The 24,992-nt window shown below is 44.5% G+C and overlaps 2 protein-coding genes across 3 annotated transcripts in view; both read left to right on the top strand.

Moving 5' to 3' along the window:
- The first annotated feature begins 498 nt into the window (after nucleotides 1-498).
- Nucleotides 499-7,812, top strand: CD59 (CD59 molecule (CD59 blood group)). 2 transcript variants are annotated; one of them, XM_054068931.1, is made up of 4 exons: nucleotides 499-578; nucleotides 3,551-3,628; nucleotides 4,321-4,422; nucleotides 5,928-7,812. In XM_054068931.1, exons 2-4 carry the CDS (start codon nucleotides 3,565-3,567, stop codon nucleotides 6,119-6,121), a joined length of 360 nt encoding a protein of 119 aa, XP_053924906.1. In that variant the 5' UTR covers nucleotides 499-578; nucleotides 3,551-3,564; the 3' UTR covers nucleotides 6,122-7,812. The 2 variants fall into 2 exon arrangements, with proteins under 2 accessions (XP_053924906.1, XP_009562681.1); XM_009564386.2 differs by lacking the exon at nucleotides 499-578 and adding an exon at nucleotides 1,098-1,215 and having other exon boundaries at nucleotides 3,552-3,628.
- Nucleotides 7,813-16,716: 8,904 nt separating this feature from the next.
- LOC104062515 (golgin subfamily B member 1-like) overlaps nucleotides 16,717-24,992 on the top strand; it is a 50,182-nt gene continuing 41,906 nt past the window's right edge. Inside the window, exons 1-4 of the mRNA XM_054067183.1 lie at nucleotides 16,717-16,781; nucleotides 21,578-21,635; nucleotides 22,295-22,438; nucleotides 23,507-23,653. Of these exons, the coding sequence (XP_053923158.1) occupies nucleotides 21,591-21,635; nucleotides 22,295-22,438; nucleotides 23,507-23,653 (336 nt within the window). The 5' untranslated portion in view covers nucleotides 16,717-16,781; nucleotides 21,578-21,590. The remainder of the gene's footprint in view (nucleotides 16,782-21,577; nucleotides 21,636-22,294; nucleotides 22,439-23,506; nucleotides 23,654-24,992) is intronic.

Raw genomic sequence — 24,992 nt, 5'->3', positions numbered from 1 at the left:
ATGAGGACAGGCTGAGAGAGTTGGGGTTGCTCAGCCTGGAGAAGGCTCCAAGGAGACCTTAGAGCAGCTTCCAGAATGGAAAAGGGCTTCAGGAAACCTGGGGAGGGGCTCTTGATCAAGGAGTGCAGGGACAGGATGTGGGGGAACGGTTTTAAGCTGAAAGAGGGGAGATTTAGACTGGAAATAAGGAAGAAATATTTTGCTGAGAGGGTGAGGAGACCCTGGCACAGGTTGCCCAGAGAAGCTGTGGCTGCCCCATCCCTTGGGGTGTCCAAGGCCAGGTTGGATGGGGCTTGGAGCCCCTGATCCAGTGGGAGGTGTCCCTGCCCATGGCAGGGAGGTGAAACTGGATCGGCTTTGAGGTCCCTTTCCACCCAAACCATTCTATGATGCCATGATAAGGCGATTAACCAGAACCCAGCAGCAATGCCTTCCCGAAAGTTCCCCATCTCGTTTTGTCGCCCAGGTAAAGGAGGGGGGGTCCCCGCCCCTCGGCCCCGCCCCGGGGGCGGCCCGGCCCGCAGAGCAGCGCCGCAGCACCCCCGGCACAGCGAGCGGCGGGGACGGAGCGGAGGGAGGTAAGGGAGGGTGAGGGGAATGGAGGGGGGAGATGGGGGAATAGAGGGGAGGAGGTGAGAAGAAGGGGAGATGGAGGGTAAAGGGGGGGAGATGGGGAGGGGAATAAGGGGAATAAAGGAGAGAAGATGGGGAGATGAGAAGACGGGAAGCGAGAAGAGGGGGAGATGGGGAGGGGAGTAGAGGGAAGGACGTGAAGAGAAGGGAGTAAAGAGGGGGAAGATGGAGAGATTAGAAGAGGGGGAGATGGGGGAGTAAAGGGGGAGAAGATGGGAAGGGAGGAATAAACGGCGAGATGGAGGGGGGAGTAAAGGGGGAAGAGATGGGGGAATAAAGGAGGGGAGATGGGGAGGGGGAAGAAAGGGAGGGAGGTGAAGAGGGAGATAAAAGGGGGAGGAGATGGCGAGAGGGGGAGGGAAGAGGTGAGTAGAGGGAGGGTGAATAAAGGGAGAGAGGGAGGTAATGCGAGGGGGAAGCAGCGAAGCCCCCCCAGGATTTGTGGAGCAAAGCCAGTGCCCCCCGCCCCATGAGGCACAGTGGGGTGATGGGGAGCGCGGGGCAGCCCCTCCGGGCGCTGTGGAGGAGAGATGCTGCTGGGCGAGATGAGCGGCGAGAAGGGAAGATCCTCAGCGAGGGAGGGAAGAAGGGGTTTTCTTAGAAATTCGGGGGCGGGGGGCGGGGGGTTGGGTGGAAATCTGTGTTTACAGTGTGTGCGGAGCAGGTCTGGATGTGGCCCCGGTCCCAGTCACGCTGGCAGCACCGCAGTGCGCTAAGCAGGGCGGGCTGCAGCAGCCGGGGGGGTCGTGATGAGTTTTGGGGTGTGAGACCCTCGTTGGAGAACCCTCCAAGCCATGGGGTGAGGGTCCTGGCTTCCAAAAAGATGGGAGAGAGCGAGGTGGGAGCTGGTTGGTGGCCGCAAAGGTGCGTGGCGCATCCCCGAGAAGATGCTGAGATGCTCTGGTCCCTGCAGGAACAGGGCTTGTAGCCCTTATTTACTCTTTTTCTGGCTGCCTTCTGCTCTGAGGTTGTGATGAGCACAGCCGGAGCTTGTCCGTGTGCTCTCTCCCAGGTGGGACTGCAGAGGAATTCTGTTTCACAACCACAGCGATTGCTCTTTCTTGTTACTGAAGTTGGTCAAATGCTTGAGTTAAACCCAGCAATTTAGAAAATTCAGTTAGGAAATGTTTTCTGCTTTGCTTCTTTTAAGCCATGTTGTGAATTGTTGTCTCTATATCTTCTTTTTATTTTTTTTTTTTTTTAAGCTTAAATGTTACTGTTGTCTCATTTGTTTGTCATTCAGGAGGACAGAAAAAATTACTCATTTTCACAAAAATAGATGGGTTGACTTACTGCTGCCAATGCTGTTATGCTGGTTTTTATTAATCTACTTTATATTTATTCTGGTGATAACTTGGTTGTTTTGCTAAAAGGCAAAACTGTTGTACTCTGCTGACACCATTGGGCTCCTGGAACATTGAGAGCTTCTCCAGGAGATTCTTGTTCCTGTCCAGAGTGGCTCTTGCTTTCCCCACCACACGCCGGGGAACTGCCAGCCTGTGGCACGAGCCTCTGGTCTTGAAAAGCTTCTCACAAAGTTGTTTACCCCATAAAAATCATCTGGTTTTGCACACTATGATTTTGCTTTTCTTGGGTTTCCTGCTCAGTGGGTCGTACAGGCAGGAGAAAAAATAGTGAGTCTGTTTTGTTTGGGGAGTTTTTCAACAGAAAAATTCAATTGAGAAGGATTTCAAGGTTGTTTTACTATGACTCCATCTTTTCAAGCCCACAATCAGCCTCCTGAGAGGAAAAACAGCCTCCATCCCAATGTGATTGTGATCTGCCACGCTTTTAGCTGTGCATAGAAATAGCTTCAAGTATGTTAACAGGGTCAAGAGCAGCAACGTGACTGTTTCACTGTGGTCTTATCATAAGTGAAACTTCTTACCTGGATGCCTTTAATTCTTTGGGACTCCCAGTTCCACTTGGGCTTTGAAGGCAAACATGAAATCATCCCCTCCTAGCACAAATATTGTCCTTCGCTCCCTCTCCACCTGTTTGATGCCTGGTCTGAGTGGCCCACTCGCTGCAACAGCTGAGCTTTTTTTTAGTAGTGAATATTATTGTTTGTAGTGCAAACTAATATACTACTGCATTGGAGTTGCATATGGTAAAAAAAGCCTCACCTTCTTATCTCACTGCAATCTGTGGATGAGAGGAATAGTGGAGGACTGAAAAATTGGAAGCAGGGAGATTTAGATTAGATGTTAAAAAGAAATTCTTCATGATGAGGGTGGTGAGACATTGGCTCAGGTTGCCCAGTCATGGATATCCCCGTCCTGGAAGTGTTGAAGGCCAGGTGAGATGGGGTCTTGAGCAACCTGGTTTAGTGGGAGGTGTCCCTGCCCGTGGCAGTGGGGTGGACTTGGATGATCTTTAAGGTCCCTTCTAACCCAAACTGTTTTACTATTCTATGATTCGATGACTGGAGCTACCACTGCAGTCACTTGGTGGGTTATTGTGTCAATACCTCATTGAGAGGAGAAATTTGGGGAGACGAGGGGCCAAAGCCCCCTTAGTTCAGACAAATCTCTTGCAATCCTGTGGAAGTGAAGAAAGGAGCACAGCCTGGCTCCAGGGTTATTGGGGAAATGCTGTAAAAGAAAGGGATCTGAGACCTAAATGGCCTCACTTTGTGTGAGGTGAATTTGAAGCTGTCAGAAATAGGGAGACCTGTGCAGTAGTGTAATCAGAGAAGAGAAAGGAGGGCAATCTACAGCCTTTCCGGGGCTCAAGCTCAGTTCTCAGACTGGAAACCCTCTTCTGTGCTGTTACTTTTCTCTTTCACTGGTTTCCTGCCCAATGCTTTCAGTTCCATCGTGAATCAAGTGTTCAAACCTCAGTTCCTCACTGTATTTTGCTGGGTTCATGTAGCTTTTAAATAGAATAAACATGTAACGTTTATTTGTGCCTTCAGGTTAGGGAAGAAGTATGGTCAAGATGAACAGCATCCTGTTAACCACCTGTATCCTTCTGGCTGCTTTTTGTAGTTGTGGTGAGTACAAAAGGGAGACTTTCCTGATGTGATGATATGATGGGCTGAGGAAATCATGGAAGAATAGGTTGGAAAAAAAAAATAACAGAAAAAAAAGGTCTGGATTATTTAATACCACTTTGGGGAATGACAGTAACCACCAAAGAAGAGAGAATTGGGTACAGAATATGATGCTTCTTAATGTGGCAAGAGACTATTCTGGTTTGTTGCTAGAAAATTGGATTCCTGTTGTGTAAATTGGAAACCAGGTGTACAGCACGAGAGAGAAATGAGATGTGACAAAAAAGTGGTAGAATAAAATCCTGCTAAAAGTCTCTCTTCTTGTCTGTCCTTTTGGAAGAGGCAATCTTTAAGAGTAGATAACAGAAGCAAACATTTATTATATCATTCTGCAGTGAACAATATAATGAGTAATGTGAGTAAATGTAAGTACATATGAATATACGTAAATAAAATAGATATTAATATAAGCATTTTAAAAATTACCTATGTGCTTCAGAATCTTCTTTTCAACATGGCCAGTCTCAGTTTGCACACTGACAAAAGCTTGTAAAGTTTAGCTTGAGTCTAATGACCAGGCATATGTTTTGTGACAGTTCGATGCAGGTAGTGATTATTCTTTTATTCTTTTTTAATGCTGCTGCTGTTCCAGTACTTTCTTATTCCGTGAAGATAACCCTTTCTCTTCTTAGGTTATACCCTAAGGTGTTACCACTGCGAGAACAGCCCTTCGTTGTGCAAGACTAACAGTACTTGCTTAGAAACTGAAGATACTTGCTTGCAGATGAAATTTGGTATGTACACTGTCCTACGGACCTAAAATAACACGGTGATATCAGTTTTCATTGCTTGTACGCTTCTAATCCAGCCTTTGCATGCATTTCTTAGCCTCACGCAAAAGAAGGTTGCAGATACTTTGAAGGTCATGCTTACAGTAGATGGTAATATTTTGACTCCCAAGCAACTGAAGAATGAAGATTTAGATAGCCGATTTATACTTGTACAAGCATATATATATAGATATCTGCATATCCAGATTTAAAAAAAACCAAACCAATGAAACCTCCACCAACTAAGGGAGCTGGAAACAAATACAAGTCAGCAATGACTTTAGAATACAAAACCTTTTCCCCTGAACTTTAAAAACAGATAAAGCATGTGTAACTCTGAAAATAAAACTGCAGATAAAGACTCAGTCATTTATGAATTGGGACTATTAAAATAAATGATCTTTTCCTGTGGGTGAAGTCACCTGCATCTCGGGAAGATAGTTGAGGATATTCAGGGCAACTCTTGTAGTTGTTAAATAACATTTAAGTAACTGTTTTTACTAGGAGTGACAGGAGTTTCATTGGAAAACCAGAAATACTGGATCAACTGGAATAACCTTCTTTCCCTGCTGGTTCCCTCAGCCCTAGAAAGCCTCTTGTGCTGGCTTTGGACAGCCGGAACCAGGATGGAACGGGACTGCTTTGTTCCCTGGGATGGTCCCTGCTAAAGCTCATGACTTGGTGTCAAGGAAGGAAGCTTCTGCCCCGCTGGGCCGGGATGCTAGTCTGCACTGCTTACCTTCTAAGGAATTTTCTCTTTAGCTATTTCCCTTAGGCCTAAACCCATGAGCACAAACTCTTGGTTTTCTCAAGTGCAGCCTACAGCAATTGCCCATTGTCAGAATCAGAAGTTGAGTACTTGAGTTGTAGGGAGAACAGAAGACAAGTTGTTTGATCTCTGGTGTCCAGGTGGATGAGCAAGAAAAGCGGAGGCTTCTTCTACTCCTCAAGCTCTGTCTTCTGCATGTTGCTTCTGGAAATGAAACCGGTCCTATCCAACGGGACTTGTCCTCAGCAGAAAAACTGGCTTGAGTTACTGGGGTCACTGAGCTTTGTGGAGAGAGAACGCCCGTGCTGTGGGACAATGCAAGAACAATGCAGGTTGAGCTGGATGGTAGTGCACTGTTTTCCTCTGTCAGGAGCCCTAGTGCAGCTATTGCTCAACCTTTACCCTGTACCTCTCAGTGTGTGATTTGGGCTGAATTGGAAGCACTGGTTAGCTTGAGCTAGAAAGCTTTCTTAACGGATGGCTGAGAGCTACAGGAGGGCCTATGGAGGCAGAACCGTGGCTTGCTATCACTATTGGCGCTACTAAATTCCTATTGAAGGCAAGTTTGGAAGCTTCTAAGCACCTGAAAAGAAGTTAAGAAAGGAATTTTGTGTCAGTGTAGGCAGTGATTCTCTCCCCATACCGAAAACGGCATTACTTTCAATACCTTCTTAATCTATTTGATTTTTTTTTTTTTTAGGTAAATTGAGAACTTTCTCCTGCTGGAAGGCATCCCAGTGCCGAATGAATGATATTGCGGAATTCTTCCAGTTGGATAATTTTGATTTCTTTTGCTGCCAACACGACTTGTGCAATGAGAGCGCAATTACTCGGGTTAACAAAGCAGCCTTCAGTATTGCCTCTGTAATGACCATGCTATGGATGCTTCTGTAATAATTCCGATTTGTATGCCGCACTTTCAAGCTGAAATTATACAGGATCGTTAACTCTTTTTCTGAATTGCCACATTTTCAGTTCCTAACCATGGGCTGAAACATTACCTTTTAATTTTGCCCCATCCCTGGAAGTGTTCAAGGTCAGGTTGGACGGAGCCTTGAGCAGCCTGGTCCAGTGGGACGTGTCCCTCATGGCAAGGGGGGTGGAACTGGATGATCTTTAAGATCGCTACCAATCCAAACCATTCTATGATTCTATAATGATTTTAAATTCTGTTTCCTAAGGTTGCATCTGTTCAGTGGCTGTCTCCATTCATGGGAAGGAGATGCATATTGTTAGCAGTTATAGTGAATTTGGGTATTTGGGCCTGTTTTATTCATGAGGAAAAATAACTTATTAATAAGTAATGTTATTTTTGGGAGAACCTAGGCAAACATCAGTGGATGATGTGAAAAGAAGGAACACTGTAGATTTTTATGCTGGAAAATGATAATATCACAGAATCATTAAGGTTGGAAAAGACCTCTAAGATCATCAGGTCCAACCATCAACACAATAACAGCATTTCTTGCCATCCCATAAATTGTCATTGTTGGTTGGAATTTCTATGTGGGCTTTTTGGGTGTTGGATTGGGGTTTTTTTGGAAGTTCCCTTGTCATACACCAAATAGTGGATTTGCTGTGCAAACAAGAAATGTTGGGTCATAAGTATAAGCTTTCTGCAGTCCTCACAATGAATATGGAAATACTTTTCAAGTTTCAAGTGATGTAGATTCTTTGTTCCCATTTCTGTAACATTTTTCTTCTTTTTTACATGCCAGTGATATAATCTTGTAAGTACTGTTATTTTGAGAGAAAACACCTACATTTCTCAAACCAAAATAATGTTGTATAAGTAAAGAGCACTTTTCTCTCTTTTTATAATTTCTCTGAGCATGCAGTTAACACATGGCAGCTTCTTCTGCAAGCTTTTTTTTCCCCCTTACACTTCATCCATGTCTAGAATTTTAACAAAGCATGTGCTTTGCACTGAGTATTTATGGGAGCACTGAAAATTCTTTATAATATGCTAAGGAATCAAGGTGGCACATCTAGGTTATTTTCCCACACAGTTAGCTTTTGGGTTTTGTTGGGAACAGTGACAGGTAAACTTAAGCCTTCAAACTTCCACCTAAGAGTATTAAACAAAACCTTGTAGAACGTTATATTTTGACTTTTATGTAGTTCTATAAATGCTAATACAAGAATATACATGTATTTATACAGCATGAATAAAAAATGCTCAGTTTGTATGTATGAGAGGTCTGGGGATGAAATGGTCTGCACGTCGCTCTGCCTCAGTGGTGGAGACAGACCTTTGATACTTCTCTGGTTCTTAGGGACCCTCTCAGTCAGGTACAATGCCAAATGCTCCTTTTTGTCTTCTGGAGCTCTTGACATGTCCCTGCAAGAGTCGTGGTCCATTGCCAATGACATATTCTCTTTCTGAAGACCCTTGCTTGTGCTCTTGCAGGGTGCCAGTGACAACAGTTCACCCAGTCATAACAAGGGTGTTACTCCAAATCCATGATGTATTCTGCAGTATATCTTTTGGTTAAGCTTGTCTTCTAGCTGTGACAGCGTCTTCGGATTAATCTGATCACTCAAAATGTGGAAGTTGTGCTGTCTTTGATTAATAAAAATGTCAAAAAAGAAAATGTGGAGAGCGTAGTTGTTTGTTGGTGTGCTGGATATTTAGAGATGGATCTAACTAGTCGTTTCCATGTGAGATGCATCCACACTTCCCATCCAGAGACTTTAGATAAGTGCAAGTAGACCTCTCTCGCTTCTTCTCTGGAGATGGGTGCTACATGTAGTTGGTTAGTTATGGCAGAGTCATGATTTGCTTTGTTTGATAGGTTAAGGAGTAATGGTTTTAAACTAAAGGAGGGTAGAGGTGGACTGGGTATAAGGAAGAAATGTTTTACAGTGAGGGTGGTGAAACACTGGAACAGGTCACCTGAAGAGGTGGCAGATGCCCTATCCCTGGAATCACTCAAGGTCAGGTTGGATGGGGCTCTGAGCAATCTGATTTGGTTGAAGACCGCCTTGCTCACTGCAGGGGGTTGGACTAGATGACCCTTAAGGTCCCTCCTGACTCAAACGATTCTATGCTTGGAAAAGAGAGTTGGTGATCTTAACAGTGATGTGGTGCTGGGGGGAAGCAGTAGAATATGTTGAGTCTTTTCTGCTCAAGAACTGACTTGTTGGAGGTGCCAGTATCCCATGATTTGGGGGGGGGGAAAGAGAGTTCTCCCTGTGTGACAGCTTTAACAACTGAAGCGTGGCTTGTAACATGCTTACCATGGTGGCACTCAGCAATCCTGTCTGCAGTTTTCCATTATCATGTTTGTATTCTCCTACATACTGATAGATTTCTTTGTGGAAGCATTTGTTGCTTCTCCATTTTCCCCTCTCCCCTCGTTAGTCCTTAGCTTTAGCTAACTTCTAGTATTTGTTTCAAGCAGAAAAACAGTTGCATATGATACTCCTCAAGTCGTAAATGATTTTAATAGAAGCTGTTTACTTGAAGTGTGTAAGCAAGTTGAATAGAAAGAGTTGTAGTTCATATTTACAAAGCCAGACAACTGGAAAACAGTATTTTCCTTCTCTCTCAAAAGCTAATTATACTTTGAGCTGTTTGGTGTGCATTCTTAGTCTAATAGGTAGTCAAAACTGTGATCTGGTGTGCTAGAAAGAAGAAAACAGTCCTTTATTTCCCACTCTCTTGTCCTTCCACCTTTTTATTTCTCATCTAATTAACAAAAGCAGACACTTAGAAGACAGTGATTTCTGCACAATGACTTTTTTTCCACTGATACATCACCATTTGTCATGTTCTTGCTCATTTCAGATGAAAAAGTGATATTAAAGCACTGACTCAATATAGAGTTGGGGTAGGTTTGTAGCAGAGAAGATATCTTGTGTTAGACTAGCTGATAGATTCCTTATACTTAAACTATCCTGGTTGCAGCAGTTTTGCTCTACGAAGTTGTCAATGTCTCTTTCGATGATTTTCACTTTAAAACCTGTTTGATTGCTGCACGGTGTGCATAAGCAGAATATTCCTTCTTTAATAAGTGTAAAAATCTCTCTATTTTGTCTCTTGATAATTGTTTGAACAATATTTTTTAGTATTTGGTTTGGGGTTTTTTTATGGCCTTGAGCATATTCTTGTCTAATCTACCATATTTCTCCTTCATTTTCTTTTAGAAGCAACTTGAGCAATAAGTCCATGTGCTTTGTGCTCTAGAAGGCCACTGCTTTTGTACAGATCAACAGGAACACCGTTTAGTTCTTGTGGTGAGAATGCACGTAGCAAACTAAAAGAATTCACAGAGGCAACTGCTATGATGGCAAACAACTTGAAGAAAAATGACTAGATTTTTTCTGGAAAGCATCCCTTTTGTCCCTTTCCTGGGAAAGTTACAGTACTTTTGTAGGCTTATTCTCATCTTATGGCATTTATGAGCTAAATGGTGATGCAAGGTTTCATATTTTGTTATGTATTCGCATCTCCTAAGCCTGCATGCTCTGACTGGGGAGCTCTCTCCTGCAGAAAGAGTTGCTAAACAGTGACTGGTGCTTGAACGTTGATGCTTCTCCCACATAATGCTGTATTATGTCCAGACTTGACGGCCAGCCCTCGAAAGTGGGTAACCAGAGCCATCAACACCTTAGATCAAATATACTTCTATTTAATCATAGTAAGATAATATCTGCACACATGGCAGGAGAGCACAGGGTACCAGAGATCAATTCTACATACAAGTATCTCATCAGTGCAAATAATTGCGTTTGCTTTAGGTTTGCATACATTTCAAAGCCAGCTCAATCTCTGCTCCGAGTTACAGAGCAAACAACTCTCACTAGGATTTTCTGGCAACAATCGGTTATTTGTGTGTATAACCTTGGTACAGTCTTGTCTCTTCACTTTTACATACACCTCTGTTCTTAAGTCAATGATTTTTCAGTCTATTTAACAGTGAGATCAGTGCATATGATAGTTTCTTGACTATTATTTGTATCTAATTATGACACTATTGTTGGATAGCCTATAATTTAAGCTCTTTTCCAGTCGTAAGGGCGAATTACAAAGAACTGAACAGCTGTTGGGAAGTCACAGAACGGCTGAGGCTGGAAGGGACCTCTGGAGGTATGTGGTCCCACTCCATGCTAAAGCCAGGGCCACATACAACCAGTTGCCCAGCACCATGTCCAAACAGCTTTTGAATATCCCCAAGATGGAGGCTACATGACCTCTCTGGACAACCTGTGCCAATGCTCAGTCACCTTCCCTGTGAAAAAGTGTTTCCTTGTGTTTGAGCTGTGCTTGTTGCCTCTGGTCCTGGCACTGGGTACCACTGAAAAGAGCCTGGCTCCATCCTCTTTCTATGACAATATGACTCGACTACTGGATGTGGGAAAGGCTGTGATGTAGTCTTCTTGGACTTCAGTAAAGCCTTTGACAGTTTCTCACAGCTTTCTGCTTCAGAACCTGTCAGCCTCTGGCCTGGATGGGCGCACACTCTCCTGGGTCGAAAACTGGTTGGATGGCCGGGCCCAAAGAGTGGTGGTCAATGGAGTTAACTCCAGCTGGAGGCCAGTCACAAGTGGGGTTCCTCAGGGCTCGGTACTGGGTCCAGCCCTGTTCAATGTCTTTATCAATGACCTGGATGAAGGCATTGAGTGCACCCTCAGCAAGTTTGCAGATGACACTAAGCTGGGTGGAAGTGTGGATCTGCTGGAGGGTAGGGAGGCTCTGCAGAGGGATCTGAACAGGCTGGACTGCTGGGCCGAGACCAATGGCATGAGGTTTAACAAGGCCAAATGCCGGGTCCTGCACTTGGGGCACAACAACCCTATGCAGTGCTACAGACTGGGGGAAGAGTGGCTGGAGAGCTGCACGGAGGAGAAGGACCTGGGGGTAAAGGCTGACAGCCGACTGAACATGAGCCAGCAGTGTGCCCAGGTGGCCAAGAAGGCCAGTGGCATCTTGGCTTGTGTCAGAAACGGTGTGACCAGCAGGTCCAGGGAGGTTATTCTCCCTCTGTACTCGGCACTGGTGAGACCGCCCTTTGAGTACTGTGTTCAGTTCTGGGCCCCTCACCACAAGAAGGATGTTGAGGCTCTGGAGCGTGTCCAGAGAAGAGCAACAAAGCTGGTGAGGGGACTGGAGAACAAGTCTTATGAGGAGCAGCTGAGAGAGCTGGGGTTGTTTAGCCTGGAGAAGAGGAGGCTGAGGGGAGACCTTATTGCTCTCTACAACTACCTGAAAGGAGGAAGCTGGCCTCTTCTCCCAAGTGACAGAGGACAGGACAAGGGGGAATGGCCTCAAGCTCCGCCAGGGGAGGTTCAGGCTGGACATCAGAAGAAAATTCTTCACAGAAAGAGTCCTCGGGCACCGGAACAGGCTGCCCAGGGAGGTGGTCGAGTCACCTTCCCTGGAGGTGTTCAAGGAACAGATTGATGAAGTGCTTAGGGACATGGTTTAAGGGAGTGATAGGAACGGTTGGACTCGATGATCCAGTGGGTCCTTTCCAACCTGGTGATTCTATGATTCTATGATTCCTTATAGGAGAGATGTTCTAGTCCTTTCATCATCTTGGTTGCCCATTGCTGTATTCTCTCCAGTATGTCCAAGACCCTCTTGTACTGGAGAGCCCAGAACTGGACACAGTACCCCAGGTGTGATCCTGCCGCTGCTGAGGAGAAGGGAAGGATTACCTCCCTTGACCTGCAGGCAATACTTAGCCTAACGCAGCCCAGGATACCATTGCTTTCTTTGCCACAAGGGCACATTGTTGGCTTATGTTCACCTTGGTATCCACTAGGACCCACAAGTTCTTTTCTGCAAAGCTGCTTCCAACTGGTCATCCTCCATCATATACTGGTCCCTGGGGTTATTCCCAATCTTTGGAGTGAGTGCCACAAAACGGGTCTTGAACCCTAGAGACTCCAAAGTTTAAACCACCCTCACTGGGAAGTGCAGGTGCCAGATATTCTGTGTGGTTTTGCTGTGTCCTTTTTGCTGTAATGCAAAATATATTGAGGGTGAACTCGTGTATTGCTGTGCCAATGTCCTATTGCTCTCTGCACTGAGTGCTGGGTAACTTGCCACTATTGTCTGGTTTCTTTTGGGTTTACTTTGTAATTATCTAAATGTTTTAATCTGTTCTGAATTAGTGGCATGACTAAAACTTCATCCTTAGCTGCTAACCTTTGAACTTGCTGGTTTTTTGCCAATACACATCAACTGTATACTGATGGCCACCTCACCATCAAAGAATATTCTTCCCTGCATCTACTTCTCAATATTCATTGCTCTCATAACCGTTAGTCCCTTTCTTGGGGCATAGGTTCACAAAGGAGTTATTTTTCCCTATAGGCATATGAAGAAGGAGCTAGCAAATGGGAGCTGCAGTAGCAGCAAGCGGTATGTGCAGAAATTCATTCTTGTGATCCATCTTTGCCCTTAATTCTTCCTTGAATTCCTCCTCTTTCCTGCCTTCTGCGTGGTGGTGACTTGCTGTTCTTTGCCTTGGACTTGGGCAAACAGATCTTGAAAGCCCTATGGTGCTGGTGGGAAAGTGAGGCTGATATACCTGGCTGGTAAAGATTTTGGTTTATCCTCTCTGAAATCCTTCTCTAGTTTTACCATGGCTCATTAAAGATTAAGATGGGATGGCTCCGTGCTATATCAGGATGTATAAAACTGTGAATAGAAGCAGATGCATGGGAACAAAACAGTCAGGCAGAGCAAGCATATTCCTCCCACTGCTTGATGGAGTGAGAGAAATGAGAAGGTTGACCAGTGAGGAGCTTTTATTTTGTGAGGAGGAGGAATTGCTAGTATAACAAAGCAGTCCCAACACAGAACTTAACATTAAGTAACTCACTATTGCTCTAAGTAGGGCATCTGGATACTGCTATTATATAAATATTAAATGCATTTGCTAACAGTGGTGTTCCTGCAGCTGGAAGAGAGTTTAATAAATCCAAACCTCTGAGTGTCTCCAAGGGTCTTGGATCTCACAGGTAAATCCAGTCATTCCTAGGGTCGGTATCTTAGTGGGGAAGTTAGGCTGCGAGGTAGGTCCAAACATCCAAGCCAACGTTATCTGTCAAATGCCCACGTGTGTTTGGGCAGAATCTAGTACATCATGCTTTCTGACTTGATAAAACAATCTTAATTTTGAACTAACAGGACCCTGCTAACAGCATTCTGCATTATAGAGGCAGAAGAGAGTGGCTAATTTGGCTGTGGGATTGCTGAAAGAAGTAGATTGTTATTTCCACTCCCACCTTTCCAAGAATACTTTATACATTGGGTTGAAATAAAGACCTGCAGATGATGTTATCTTTATGGCTTTATCTGCTGCATTGATTATTACAGTATGACAATTTACAGCATCAGAATATATATACCTGAATATAGATGGACTTAACATTTTGGACAATTGTATCTGAACCCTCCCTCCTGCATAAGAAAATCTCTGCATATGATCCAAAGTTAGTTCTATTTAAGTGGTTGGGCATCTCGCATTGATTTATATGCTCCTGGTATTCAGTTCCCAGCACCATCCTGAGCCTAGCTGAGTTATTCATGCCACGCTGCTGCTGTTCAGGAATAGTAACTCACCGTTCCTCACTGCACAGGGTTGGTTTGATGCTTGATATAATTTAAAACAGCCACTTTGGCGGCGTATTCATTCCTGTTTTCTCCTTTCTGACAGCTATTCCAACTACTTTGGGGCAGGTTTGGAGAAAGACAAACAAGGTGTTGGAGATACTGAGGATGGAGCTAGAATCCTGAAGGTTTGTTAGATGGAGGTTGTGGTCAGATGCACTCTGGTATTTTTGGAGTCTTCTATAAACCTAAATTGAAACAAGAAACAGCACAAACGTAAGTGTCTACCTTGTGCCTTTCTGGGTGGAGGACTAAGCTGTGAGAATAGTAGCTTGAAAGTTTCTGATGCTTTGTAGGGAGCTGTTTACTCTGTATTTCATCAAAATCCACAGTATTTTTGAATCACCAGCTAGCCCAACAGTGTTTTGAGGGTGCGACATAGTGCTTTTTTTCTCCATTTTTACAATTGCGGAAGAAGCCTTTATACTCTGCACTGCATTCAAGCCTGCAGCGCTGTAGTTCATTTCATGCTTATACTCCTGTTTCCAGAGACACTAATTTCTTCCAGAGGACTTCAGGCACCCATTGTCATCATCATCTGTCCTATTATTAAATGTTTAAGGCACGGATGAGAACACACACAATGCAGCATAATTATTTAGCTCACATCCAAAACTAATGAAGAGAGAGTCTGCAGTGTTGCACCAGGAAAAGCTTAAAGTGATAAAAAAGACAACCATATCTTGAAATCTAATCTCTTTTAAAATCTGATGGGTTTCTTCCTCCCTGTTTCCAGTCATTTGAATGTTGTAGTGCCCTGTAAATGAATGCTTTCTCTCTGTTCCACACGCTACAGGATGAACTTGTCTGGGAAATGCAGGGGCTGTAGGTGGGACAGAGCAGAAGCCGGACAGTGCCACACACTGCTAGAAAGCTGCGGTCTGCACACAGGGAAGAAAAGTATTCTCTAAATAAAAGCTGCCACTGTCAGACACAAGGTACAGCTTGCTTTTGTACTTATAATAATGTTCTACCCCATAGGAAGCTGGAGGTGGTTTTCAATCCATTCTTCTTCCTGGAAGCAAGATCAGTTTAGCTATTGATATGAAAATTCCCTTCCCTGGTTATATAGCAACCAGTCTTTATAGCAGGAAAGTGGTTTAACTTTGTTAATATAGATATTAGCTCTTTATACATCGTAATGTATGAGGTAATGGGATTTTACTGGAGGCTTTTGCATTCTTCATGTGTAAGGACAACAAACTAAAGGACAGCCCAGCCCTGGAAATAATGACTTTGCTTCTTGGAACCTTAGATCTGTTTGTGAAGGATAAAAGATGCTCCTGAACAATCAACAAAATGCCAACATTGGGTTGTGTCTGAACATTTTTCCTGTGAGAGTGGTGAGGTAGTGGAACAGGTTGTCCAGAGAAGTTGTGGCTGCCCCATCCCTGGAGATGTTCAAAACCGGGGTAGATGAGGCTTTGCACAACCTGATCTAGCAGAAGGTGTTCCTGCCCATGGCAGGGTTGTTGAGACTGGATGATCTTGAAGGTCATTTCCACTCCAAACCATTCCGTGATTCTGTGATTAGAAGCAGATAAGGACTCTGTGCAAAACCATCTTTGGGGTGCCCCAGTTTGGCTGGAACACCTCATGGACTTCAACTCTTTGCTCTTGGGTTTCTCTGTGCTGCTTCTTAGCCTCTGTTCTTGGTCAACACAGCTTAGCTGAGAATTCTGTGACATTACGGGCACCCATACCCTAACCAAGCTTGAAACCTCCACTGAATGGAATTCCTTCTCTCTACAGGAGATTTATCAGAGGGCTTTGCTTTTCTCTTCCTTGCTGAATTTTAACTCCATTATGAGCACAGTCCCATCCACATGGAAGATATCTGGATCCTTTCTCCAGAGCCACCTGGGAATGGGAGAGGGACTGAGAAGGTAATGGAAAGGATTGGGAGAGACTGGGAAAGACCAGGAGGGGACCGGGAAGGGGACTGGGAGAGACTGCGAGTGTACAGGACTCCATGGGTTTTGGTTTCTTAGAACTCTTTAGGCTTCTCCCTTTAACCACAAAATCGTTTAGCACTGATATTGCCATCTTATACATGGATAGCATCGTTCTGCGTTTCAACTTTGACTGCAGACCCAACTTATATGAAGCACAAAATTTTGGGTGTCTTTGTCTCTGGTCTTTATTGGGCAAAAATCAGTACTTATATTGCAAAAAGCAACATTTCTTTTCCTAACAAGAGGAGTGGGAGGGACTGAGAGGAGATGGGAGGGACTGGGAGGGACCGGCGAGGTGACTGGGAGAGACGGGGAGGGATCGAGGGAGACTGGGAGGGACCAGGAGGGGACCGGGATGGGATGGGAGGACTGGCAGGGACTGGGAGGGGATGGGAAGGACTGGGAAGGACCGAGAGACTGGGAGGGCCCGGGAAGGCATGCGAGGGACTGGGAAGGACCGAGAGAGACTGGGAGGGACAGGGGGAGGGAACGGGAGAAACTATAAGGGACCGGGAGGGGACCAGGAGGAAATGGGAGAGACTGGGAGGGACCGGGAGGAGATGGGAGGGGATGGGAGAGACTGAAAGGACCGAGAGGGATTGTGAGGCACCGGTAGGAGATAGGAGGGACCAGGAGAGTCTGGGAGGGATTGGGGGAGTGAACGGGAAGAGATGGGAGGGACCAGGGAGGTAACTGGGTGAGACTGGGAGGGGATGGGAGAAACTAGGAAGGACCGAGAGAGACTGGGAGGGACCAGCAGGCTACGGGGAGGAGATGGGAGGGAGCGGGGAGGTGACTGGAAGTGGACTGGGAGGGACTGAGAGAGTGGGAGGGACCAGGAGGGACCGGGCGGGGCCGGGGCGCAGTGTCCGTCCTGCGGGGCTGTGGGCGCTCCTCCAGCCGCGCGGGGGCGCTGCTCGGGGGCGCGGCGGGGCGGGAGGCGGCGCCGGGCTCTCGGCACGGCCGCCCCCAGGTGAGAGCGGGGCTCGCTGCGCTCCCTCCGAGCGGGCAGCGGGGGTGTGTGTGGAGGCTCTCGGTGTGCCCCTGCCCCGTGCCCGGCTCCGAGGGGGGCTCCGGCCGCGGAGGGGAGGCGCTCAGCGCGGGGGGAGCCGCGGAAACGGGGGAGGGGAAGGGGCGTGTCGTGACCCTCCGGTCACAGCGAGCTCGTAGTGCTGCGGGGGCTGCGGGAACTGCAGGAGCTGCGGGAGCTGCGGGGAGAGGGCCCTGCAGGGAGAGGAGCTGCAGCAGCATCAGAGTGAGGGAGCTGCAGGGAGAGGGCCCTGAAGGAGCTGCAGATAGAGGAGGTGCAGAAGCTGCAGGAAGAAGGGCTGCAGGAGAGGGAGCTGCAGGGAGGGGGCCCTGCAGGAGCTGTGGGGCGGGGGAGCTGCAGGGAGAGGGATCTGTAGGGAAGGGAGCTGCAGGAGCGTCAGGGAGAGGGATCTGTAGGGAGGGGAGCTGCAGGAGCATCAGGGAGAGGGATCTGTAGGGAAGGGAGCTGCAGGAGCGTCAGGGAGAGGGATCTGTAGGGAGGGGAGCTACGGGAGCATCAGGGAGAGGGAACTGCGGGGAGAGGGAGCTGCAGGGAAAGGAGCTGTAGGGAGAGGAGATGCATGAGAGGGAGCTGCAGGGAGAGAGCCTTGCAGGAGCATCAGGGAGAGCAGCTGCAGGGGCAGCAGAGAGAGAAACAGCAGTGAGAGGGACATGAAGGAGTAACAGGCCGAGGAGCAGCAGGGAGAGGGACCTGTTGGAGCAGTGGGGAGAGGAGCAGTGGACAGAGGGACCCGCAGGGGCAGCAGGCAAAGGAACTGCTTCGGGCTGCTCTGCTGGGAATGGCTAGTGCTCTGCTCCATGCACGCACCTGCTCTTCACTGGGCTGTCTGCCCCGATGTCTGATTTCTCAGGGGGTTGTGCACTGTAGAAAATTACACTTCTGTTGTTGCTTCTGTTATTAAGAGGAAAATGTGGTTGTTGTTATTAATAAGTGGTGTTTATAATAGACGCAAGTAATAACTATATTGATGTACTGTTCTATGAACTTTACGGAGAGCTTGTGGTTTGATTAACACAGCTCCTGTGTTTGTGCTTCTTTGCTGCATGTCATACGTGTGTGCAGTTTTGTTCAAGAGCTTTTAAGTTCTAAATGGCACAGACCATTTAAAAAGAAGTTTGGTTAATCAGCAGAAGAACCAACATCTTGGCAAGCCGTGAAAGAAAAATATGCACATACAATAAGAGAATAGTTCAAACGCTTTTCTTTCAGTGTGTGTGTTTAAAGCACAAAATTGTTCTAGGAAATGGATTTAAGATAATAAAACACTTAGATGACACTTCTGCAGTTGTTTGCTTTTCTGTAGTCTTGTGGAAGAGAGGAGAAAGGGGACCACCGTTACCTTTCTGGGAAGCAAGAGGAGTAGAGTTGCGCCTCATTGTTTCCTCCCATTGTCTGTATTTTTGCAAGAGAAGGGGGAAAGGTTCTACTGTAGTAGCTTCGTGGAGAGAACTCAAATGCTCTTTGAAGCCATTTTTTATATCTGAATGATTTTGGAATACATGTGGAGAAAGTTAGACAAACATGAGTAGTTCTGTGAGTATCAGTAGGCTGTTTCTTGGCCTGGGTAGTGATCCAAAGATGTATTTGTAATGATGCAGTTCAATATTTTATCTTGTGGATTGGTCACCCGCAAGCTGTGGGACATCTGTGACTGCTTTAGAAGGAGATGCTGCTGAAATCCATCCTGTCTGCTGTTGTGTGCTCCTGGGTGCCGCTTGTGCTGGGCCCTACGATGTCTGACTCAAGGGAGTAAATAGACTGGAAACAACCCAGATGAATAATACGCTGTTAGTTTTTTTAGCTGGATTTGGCTGCAGCTAGTGCTGGGACAATGGAATGGATGAGGTTGAAGGCAAAGCTGCCAGTGGGACTTTACTTTTTGATTGCAATAAGGGCCAAAACCTCATTTGTACTTCGAGCATCAGAAGAAACTTACTTCATAAATCAAGTGTTGTATTTTATGGAATTTGTGAAAGCTTTGACTATCCTGCCTATTGTTCTTTAGAGAAGAAGAGATTAACGGAAAAGAGTGCATGGTGGATAGCAAAGAATGGTTGCCAACACAGTAGAATAGATCAGTTAGGTTGGAAAAGACCTTCAACATGACCCATCCCTGGAGGTGGAAAAGACCTTCAACATGACCCATCCCTGGAGGTGTTCAGGGCCAGGTTGGATGAGGGTTTCAGCAACCTGATCCAGTGGGAGGTGTCCCTGCCCATGGCAGGGGGATTGGATCTGGATGGCTTTAAGGTCCCTTCTGACCCAAACCATTCTATGATTCTATGATCATTGAGTACAACCCAATAGGGAAGATAAAGAGCAGGATGAGGTGCTGGTAGTGATAAGGCGTGTGAAACCTTGAGAGTGAGTTGTTTGAATTTAGAGGGGGAAGACGAATTATCCGTCACTGTGAAAACTTCAGAGAGGGTAGCCACAGATAATTTGGACTCCTTGCTGCTCCTGTGTTTGATGCTTGGTAGCACTATGTGCAGGACCTAAGCCTTCATTCAAAGGAATGAAAATGGTGATAGAAAACTTAATTGAATTGTGTTCAGATGTAGTGCAAGGAGGAGGGATTGAGTTGAGTGGTCTAGCATTCAAATTGCAACTTAAGTGCTTTAACTTGCTGTCTCTGCCCTAGAAGAAAAGCAAGCCATATTATTCATTGACTTGATGCTGGGAAGTCTGTTCAGTTTTATTTCCCAGCTTGATTTGGAAAACTTGTCAATATTTGGTGTCCCTGATGTAAATAAAAACACAGCAGAAAGTAACAGTTAAGGCATTCAGACTGGAATACTGGCAGGTGAAGTGAGCAAAAGTGTCAGTCAGAGCTGGAAATGAGCTAAAATATTGGCCTGGTCTGGTGGGAAGTGTCCCTGCCCATGGTAGGGAGTTGGAACTGGATGATCTTGAAGGTCCCTTCCAACCAACACCATTCTATGATTGTGTGATAGTCATAAATTAAAAGCAGATGCACCACCACGTTACATCTAGTGAGTCATTTTGTCCTCTTTATACCTGGGTAACTTGTTTATGTATCTGCAAACAAGCTTTTCACTGAGAAGAGATTTGAAATTACAACTCTGGAGGAATTGTAAGAGGAGATTTTTACTTACAAGTTCTGTAATTCCCATCCCCAAACCCATGTCTCATTTGTGGATGTTAATGTTACAAAAGCTTTTTGACAGAATCCAGTGTAGCCTTATAGATAACGTGGGCCATAGATTGTATTCTGTGATTGCAGGTTTTAGCTTTGAAATGATAAACAGCTTTAAAAGCAGCCTCTGCTCTTGTTCTGCATGCTGTCTGAGATAAGCTGCATGCTAATGTTTATTGTAAACTGGTTTCCAGATTTGGTTCTGATCTGGGTACATGTAATTCCTAAGACTATAATATGGATTAGAAAGGACAGATTATTTTTCTCTGGAGGTTGCTAATTGCGAGTGAAAATTACTGAACAGGTACAACTTCTTTTTTTCCACTTTGTGCTGCTATTGGGAATATTATCCAGAGGCCAAGCAAGGTCTGTTAGTATGCTCTTGGGATTAAAAGAAGACACAATTTATAATTTATTGCCTGGGCTGTTTCGTAGACTTTGCTCATTTTTTTCCTCAACCGAGTTATCCAGTAAAGGTCTTAACCTTTGAGCTGCCTTGTACCTATTCTGCCTATAGGATTTTGCTATTTAAAACATTCTTATGGCCTGTACTTTTGTTTATTAGGCAGCTACAGTTTTCCATGATCAAATTGTGTATGTTTCTGGTACTTTGGTGCCATTTAGAAACTTGTGGTCCTTGATTGTGAGCGAAAGCAGCAATGAACACTTGCTGTTCACTTGCTTCTCTTGTTCAGCCTGGAGAAAAGAAGAGACCTTAGAGCAGCCTTCCAGTACCTGAAGGGGCTACAAAAAAGCTGAGGAGTTTTTTTTTACAAGGGCATGTAGTGATAGGATGAGGGGGAATGGCTTTAAATTGGATGGGGGAAGATTTAGATTAGGAAGAAATTCTTCACAATGAGAGTGGTGAGGCACTCAGGGAAGTTGTGGATGTCCCATCCCTGGAGGTGTCCATGGCCAGGTTGGATGGGGCCTGGGGCCCCTGATCCAGTGGGAGGAACTGGCTGGGCTTTAAGGTCCCTTCCAACCCAAACCATTCTATGATTCTGTTCCCGGAGTTTTGGATTCGGGCATTGTCTGTGCTGCTCAGTGACCGCAAGAGCTGCAACACTCCACATAGCTTTAGATCTGCAGTAGTCACACAGCAGTTAATGCAGTTTGGTGTTCTTTCATGTTTTTAGTCTTTACGTATGATTTTATAGCTGTATGCGTCGATACAATCCCTGTTACAGTTGCAGGCAGTGTTTGAGGTGACGTTAAATGTTAGCAAACTGAGTGTAGTTTCTGTCTTCTGTTTATAACTGTTTATAACTGTGCTGAATAATACTTCATGGCATTTACTCTTTAAAAACTTTGGATTATTTTTGATAGCATTGACATTTTACTGTCTAGCAGGTTTTAGAAAAGGCTCGTTATGCATATTTTATACATAATTTTATTACTAGTTGTTGAGAACTGAAGTGGTGGAGGTCAGAGGTGCTGTCAGAATTGGACAAATTTGTTCCAAACATTTTACAGGGGAAATATGTAGAGAGAAATACGAGTTAATTACACTTATCTGACAGTCACTTATTCTATTATTATTTCATTTATTTTTTCATAGCCATCGTGAAACTATGTGGAAATGGGGTAGTGGAGATGATTCTCCTTCGAAAACAGTAGTAAGTATTGAATTACTATTAAATATTATTTCCTTAAGAGTTTCAGACCTAGAGAGCCTTTAGTTGATGATATACTAATTGTATGTATTTGTCCTTTCGTTAGTAAGTTGCTTAACTAGTTCTACCATGACTCAGTTTTAGGACTCTCAAAGACAGACTGGGTTCTTGCTTCCTGTCTGCTTGGTATTTAATCTTTCCCACAGAACACAGCTGCTCTGTTCCTATTCGCTGTGCTTATCTTGCTTTAAGAAAACATCTGTAGGAATTACATAAGCTTTATCCCCAGTGTATTTTTGTGTCTAGTGTGTTCAGTGTCAAGAATTTACTGCCACCAGGCTCAGTAACTCTGCTACTGGTTGTTATGGTTAAATCCAGTAGATGAGGAAATTCGGTTTTAGATATTTGGGTGGTTTCATGGTTTTACTGTGTTTCAGACAGATGTTCCTAAATGAGTTTTGAAGATTTTTCATTCCATGTATCTATCAAACCTGCTAAAAACGTCTGGTATAGGTACATACAGTATATTTTAGTGTTGCATACTAATAGCATTTGCTGAATGTGTTTATAAAACCCTGAACAAACACCACCTGATGACTTTGTTGCAGAAGCAGCATTGTCTGCAGTGTTTTGTTTGTTCAAAATGTACTTCATATCCACAGGCTGGAGGCTCACGAGATGCAAGCGGCATGTCGGTGGCAGATTTGACTGAGCAGCTGGCAAGTACTGAGCAGCTGGTAACGCAGCTGAAGGAGCTTGTCAGAGAGAAGGATGCCGAGCTTAGAAATAGAGATCTTCAGTTAAAGGTACTGTCCATGTATTCTGGGCAAAAAGACTCTTTATTTAAACCCTTCAGTCCTCTTTATCATGAGCTAGTTTTAGAGATACTGGCTTATAGTCAGTTATAGCAACTCCAGGAACCCAGGAAGCGTTGTTCACAGTCAGCTGTTGTGTTTCCTTGTAGTGACTGCTTTTTGCCAGTGTCTTCTGTTCTAAAATTATAACTGGGTTTGGGTATTATGTGGGCAACATGATCCTTGCGTGAGCAGATGCACTTAGCAATTGCAAGCCACAGACTGACTTTCCAAGAGCTAGGTATGCATTTTAAGCTATATATGGGGAGAAGCATCATCCAAGTCAATATTGGACTTTAAATGAGTTGCCAGTGTACCTCAAACTGAATTTCTGTATATAATATTTTATTTCTCTTTCCACTACATGTATCTTTTTGCTGTATATGATCTTGCTGTTAATGCTAAGTATTATCCTCTGTTGTTGACTGGCATTAGGAAGGATGGAAGTAGAAGGAATTTATATCTAATATCCTGAAGACTTTTGAGGGTTTGTTATTCCTTACTCTGTTGTTTTTTTCAGCCAGTTGTAAGGTTAGCTTGCTCCTGCAAGAGACTATTTTTACACTTTAAAAAAGTCAGTCTTCTGTGGACTCAAACAGTCAAGTGTTAGAATATGGAATTTTATAAAACTCAGTTTAAATTCAGTAACCTCTTTAAACAAGATGAAATATGTTTTTATTGTATTGTGAAAGTGTCCTTTTGCATCAAAAAAATATTAACTCTTATTGTTAGAAACAATCAAGCCCTGAATTTGTATTGCTATCAAAAAATAGGAAAATACTTAACATTATAATGCCCTGGATTCTATACAATAATAATAACCATGTGCAGAAAGTTAAAATATTGAAAGAAAGGTTGTTTTATATATGCAGACCTCGTGCACATGACACTGTCTCTTCGGGGGAAAGATTTTTTTGGTGATAGCTTTAGATTTCTCTGTCTCTTTTTTTTAATGGAAGGATTGAGGGATGCAGTTGTTCATGTAGCTAATTTAGTCTTTCATGACTTTTATGTTTGTAGGAGGAGAAGGAATCTGCTGATGCCAAACTTTCCAAGTTGAAGCTGCAAAACAAAGCCAAGGTTGCATCATTAACCTCACAATTGGAAGAACTTAAGAAACAGTTATCAGGATCAGGAGTCTTAGAAGCAAAAGCAGAACCGAAAAAGGTAAGTAACCTTACGATTCAAAGCATATGTAATTTCTGTAACGTTGGAGACAGTTTTGTGTGCTGGACTCAAACGTGGAACTGAAGTTAAGAATTTGAGCTGAGTCAGATTAAGGTCAGAGTAAACTGTTATGGGTACTCTCAGTCCATCTGTGTGTTTCAGTTTAATTATTCTTTTATCTTTCTGTAGAAGGGTGCATTCATTTCAGCTTGTTTTAGTTAAAGTATTCTTACTTATCTCCATCTTATTAGCAGCTCAAACTTTCAACATGTGAATCAGGAAGATATGCTTTTAAGAAGGAATGAAAACAAAACCTATTTTGTTGTACCGTCCAGGATAAAATGGAAATACAAAAATGTCCTTGGTAGCAAAATGTTGTAGCAACATAGAATCATTGAGGTTGGAAAAGACCTCTAAGATCAAGTCGTGGCATCACCCCAACACCACCATGCCTTTCAAACCACGTCCTGAAGTGCCATGTCTACGTATTTTTTGAAACTCTCCAGGGATGGTGACTCAACCCCTTCCCTGGGCAGCCTCTTCCAGTGCTTTATCACCTTTTCAGTGAAGAAATTTTTCCTAATATCCAATCTAAACCTCTCCTGGCACAACTTGAGGCCGTTTCTTCTCATCCTATCACTTGTTACTTGGGAGAACAATGTTAATTAAGTGTAGAAAAGTCTCATTTAAGTGCCCAGTGTTTTACTGTTAACAAAGATTCTCAGATGACTTTTTAGTAGCGCAGTTGTGTGAATAGACTTTTATTTCTTTGAAAGGACATGCTTTCACTTCATAGAGCTTCTAAACTAGTGAGGCTTTGCTATTTCTAGGGCATTTGTATTTTGAAGGTATGCCGAAAAGGAACAAGACCAGATCAGTTTGTTAAAGTCCCATCGAAGACAGTGCAGTATTGATGATTCTGATCTATTTTGCTAATAAATTGTGTTCATAGCAACTGCACTTGCTTTCTTTTATATTGGCAAATAATTTCTCTACCTGCTGAAATTCTGATCGAAAACATCGTGCTTAGGAACAGTTTAGTTCACAGTTTGCCCCTCGCCTCTCAGTAGTCCTTTTCGCATCTGAGTTATACAGACAGAATCACAGAATCACTGGGTTGGAAAGGACCCATTGGATCATCGAGTCCAACCATTCCTAACACTCCCTTAAACCATGTCCCTCAGCACTTCATCCACCCGTTCCTTAAACATCTCCAGGGAAGGCGACTCGACCACCTCCCTGGGCAGCCTGTTCCAGTACCCAATGACTCTTACTGTGAAGAATTTTCTTCTGATATCCAACCTGAACCTCCCCTGACAGAGCTTCAGGCCATTCCCTC

The sequence above is a fragment of the Cuculus canorus genome, chromosome 5, assembly GCF_017976375.1.
Source record: "Cuculus canorus isolate bCucCan1 chromosome 5, bCucCan1.pri, whole genome shotgun sequence".
NCBI lineage: Eukaryota > Metazoa > Chordata > Aves > Cuculiformes > Cuculidae > Cuculus > Cuculus canorus.
This window is presented reverse-complemented; position numbering and strand designations above follow the sequence as displayed.

Excerpts from the sequence above, each read along its gene's own strand:
- CD59 (XM_054068931.1), top strand. The coding sequence starts at position 3,565 with ATGGTCAAGATGAACAGCATCCTGTTAACCACCTGTATCCTTCTGGCT. Across the intron at positions 3,629-4,320 it reads GGCTGCTTTTTGTAGTTGTG|GTTATACCCTAAGGTGTTAC; the intron begins GTGAGTACAAAA and ends TTCTCTTCTTAG. Across the intron at positions 4,423-5,927 it reads TTGCTTGCAGATGAAATTTG|GTAAATTGAGAACTTTCTCC; the intron begins GTATGTACACTG and ends TTTTTTTTTTAG.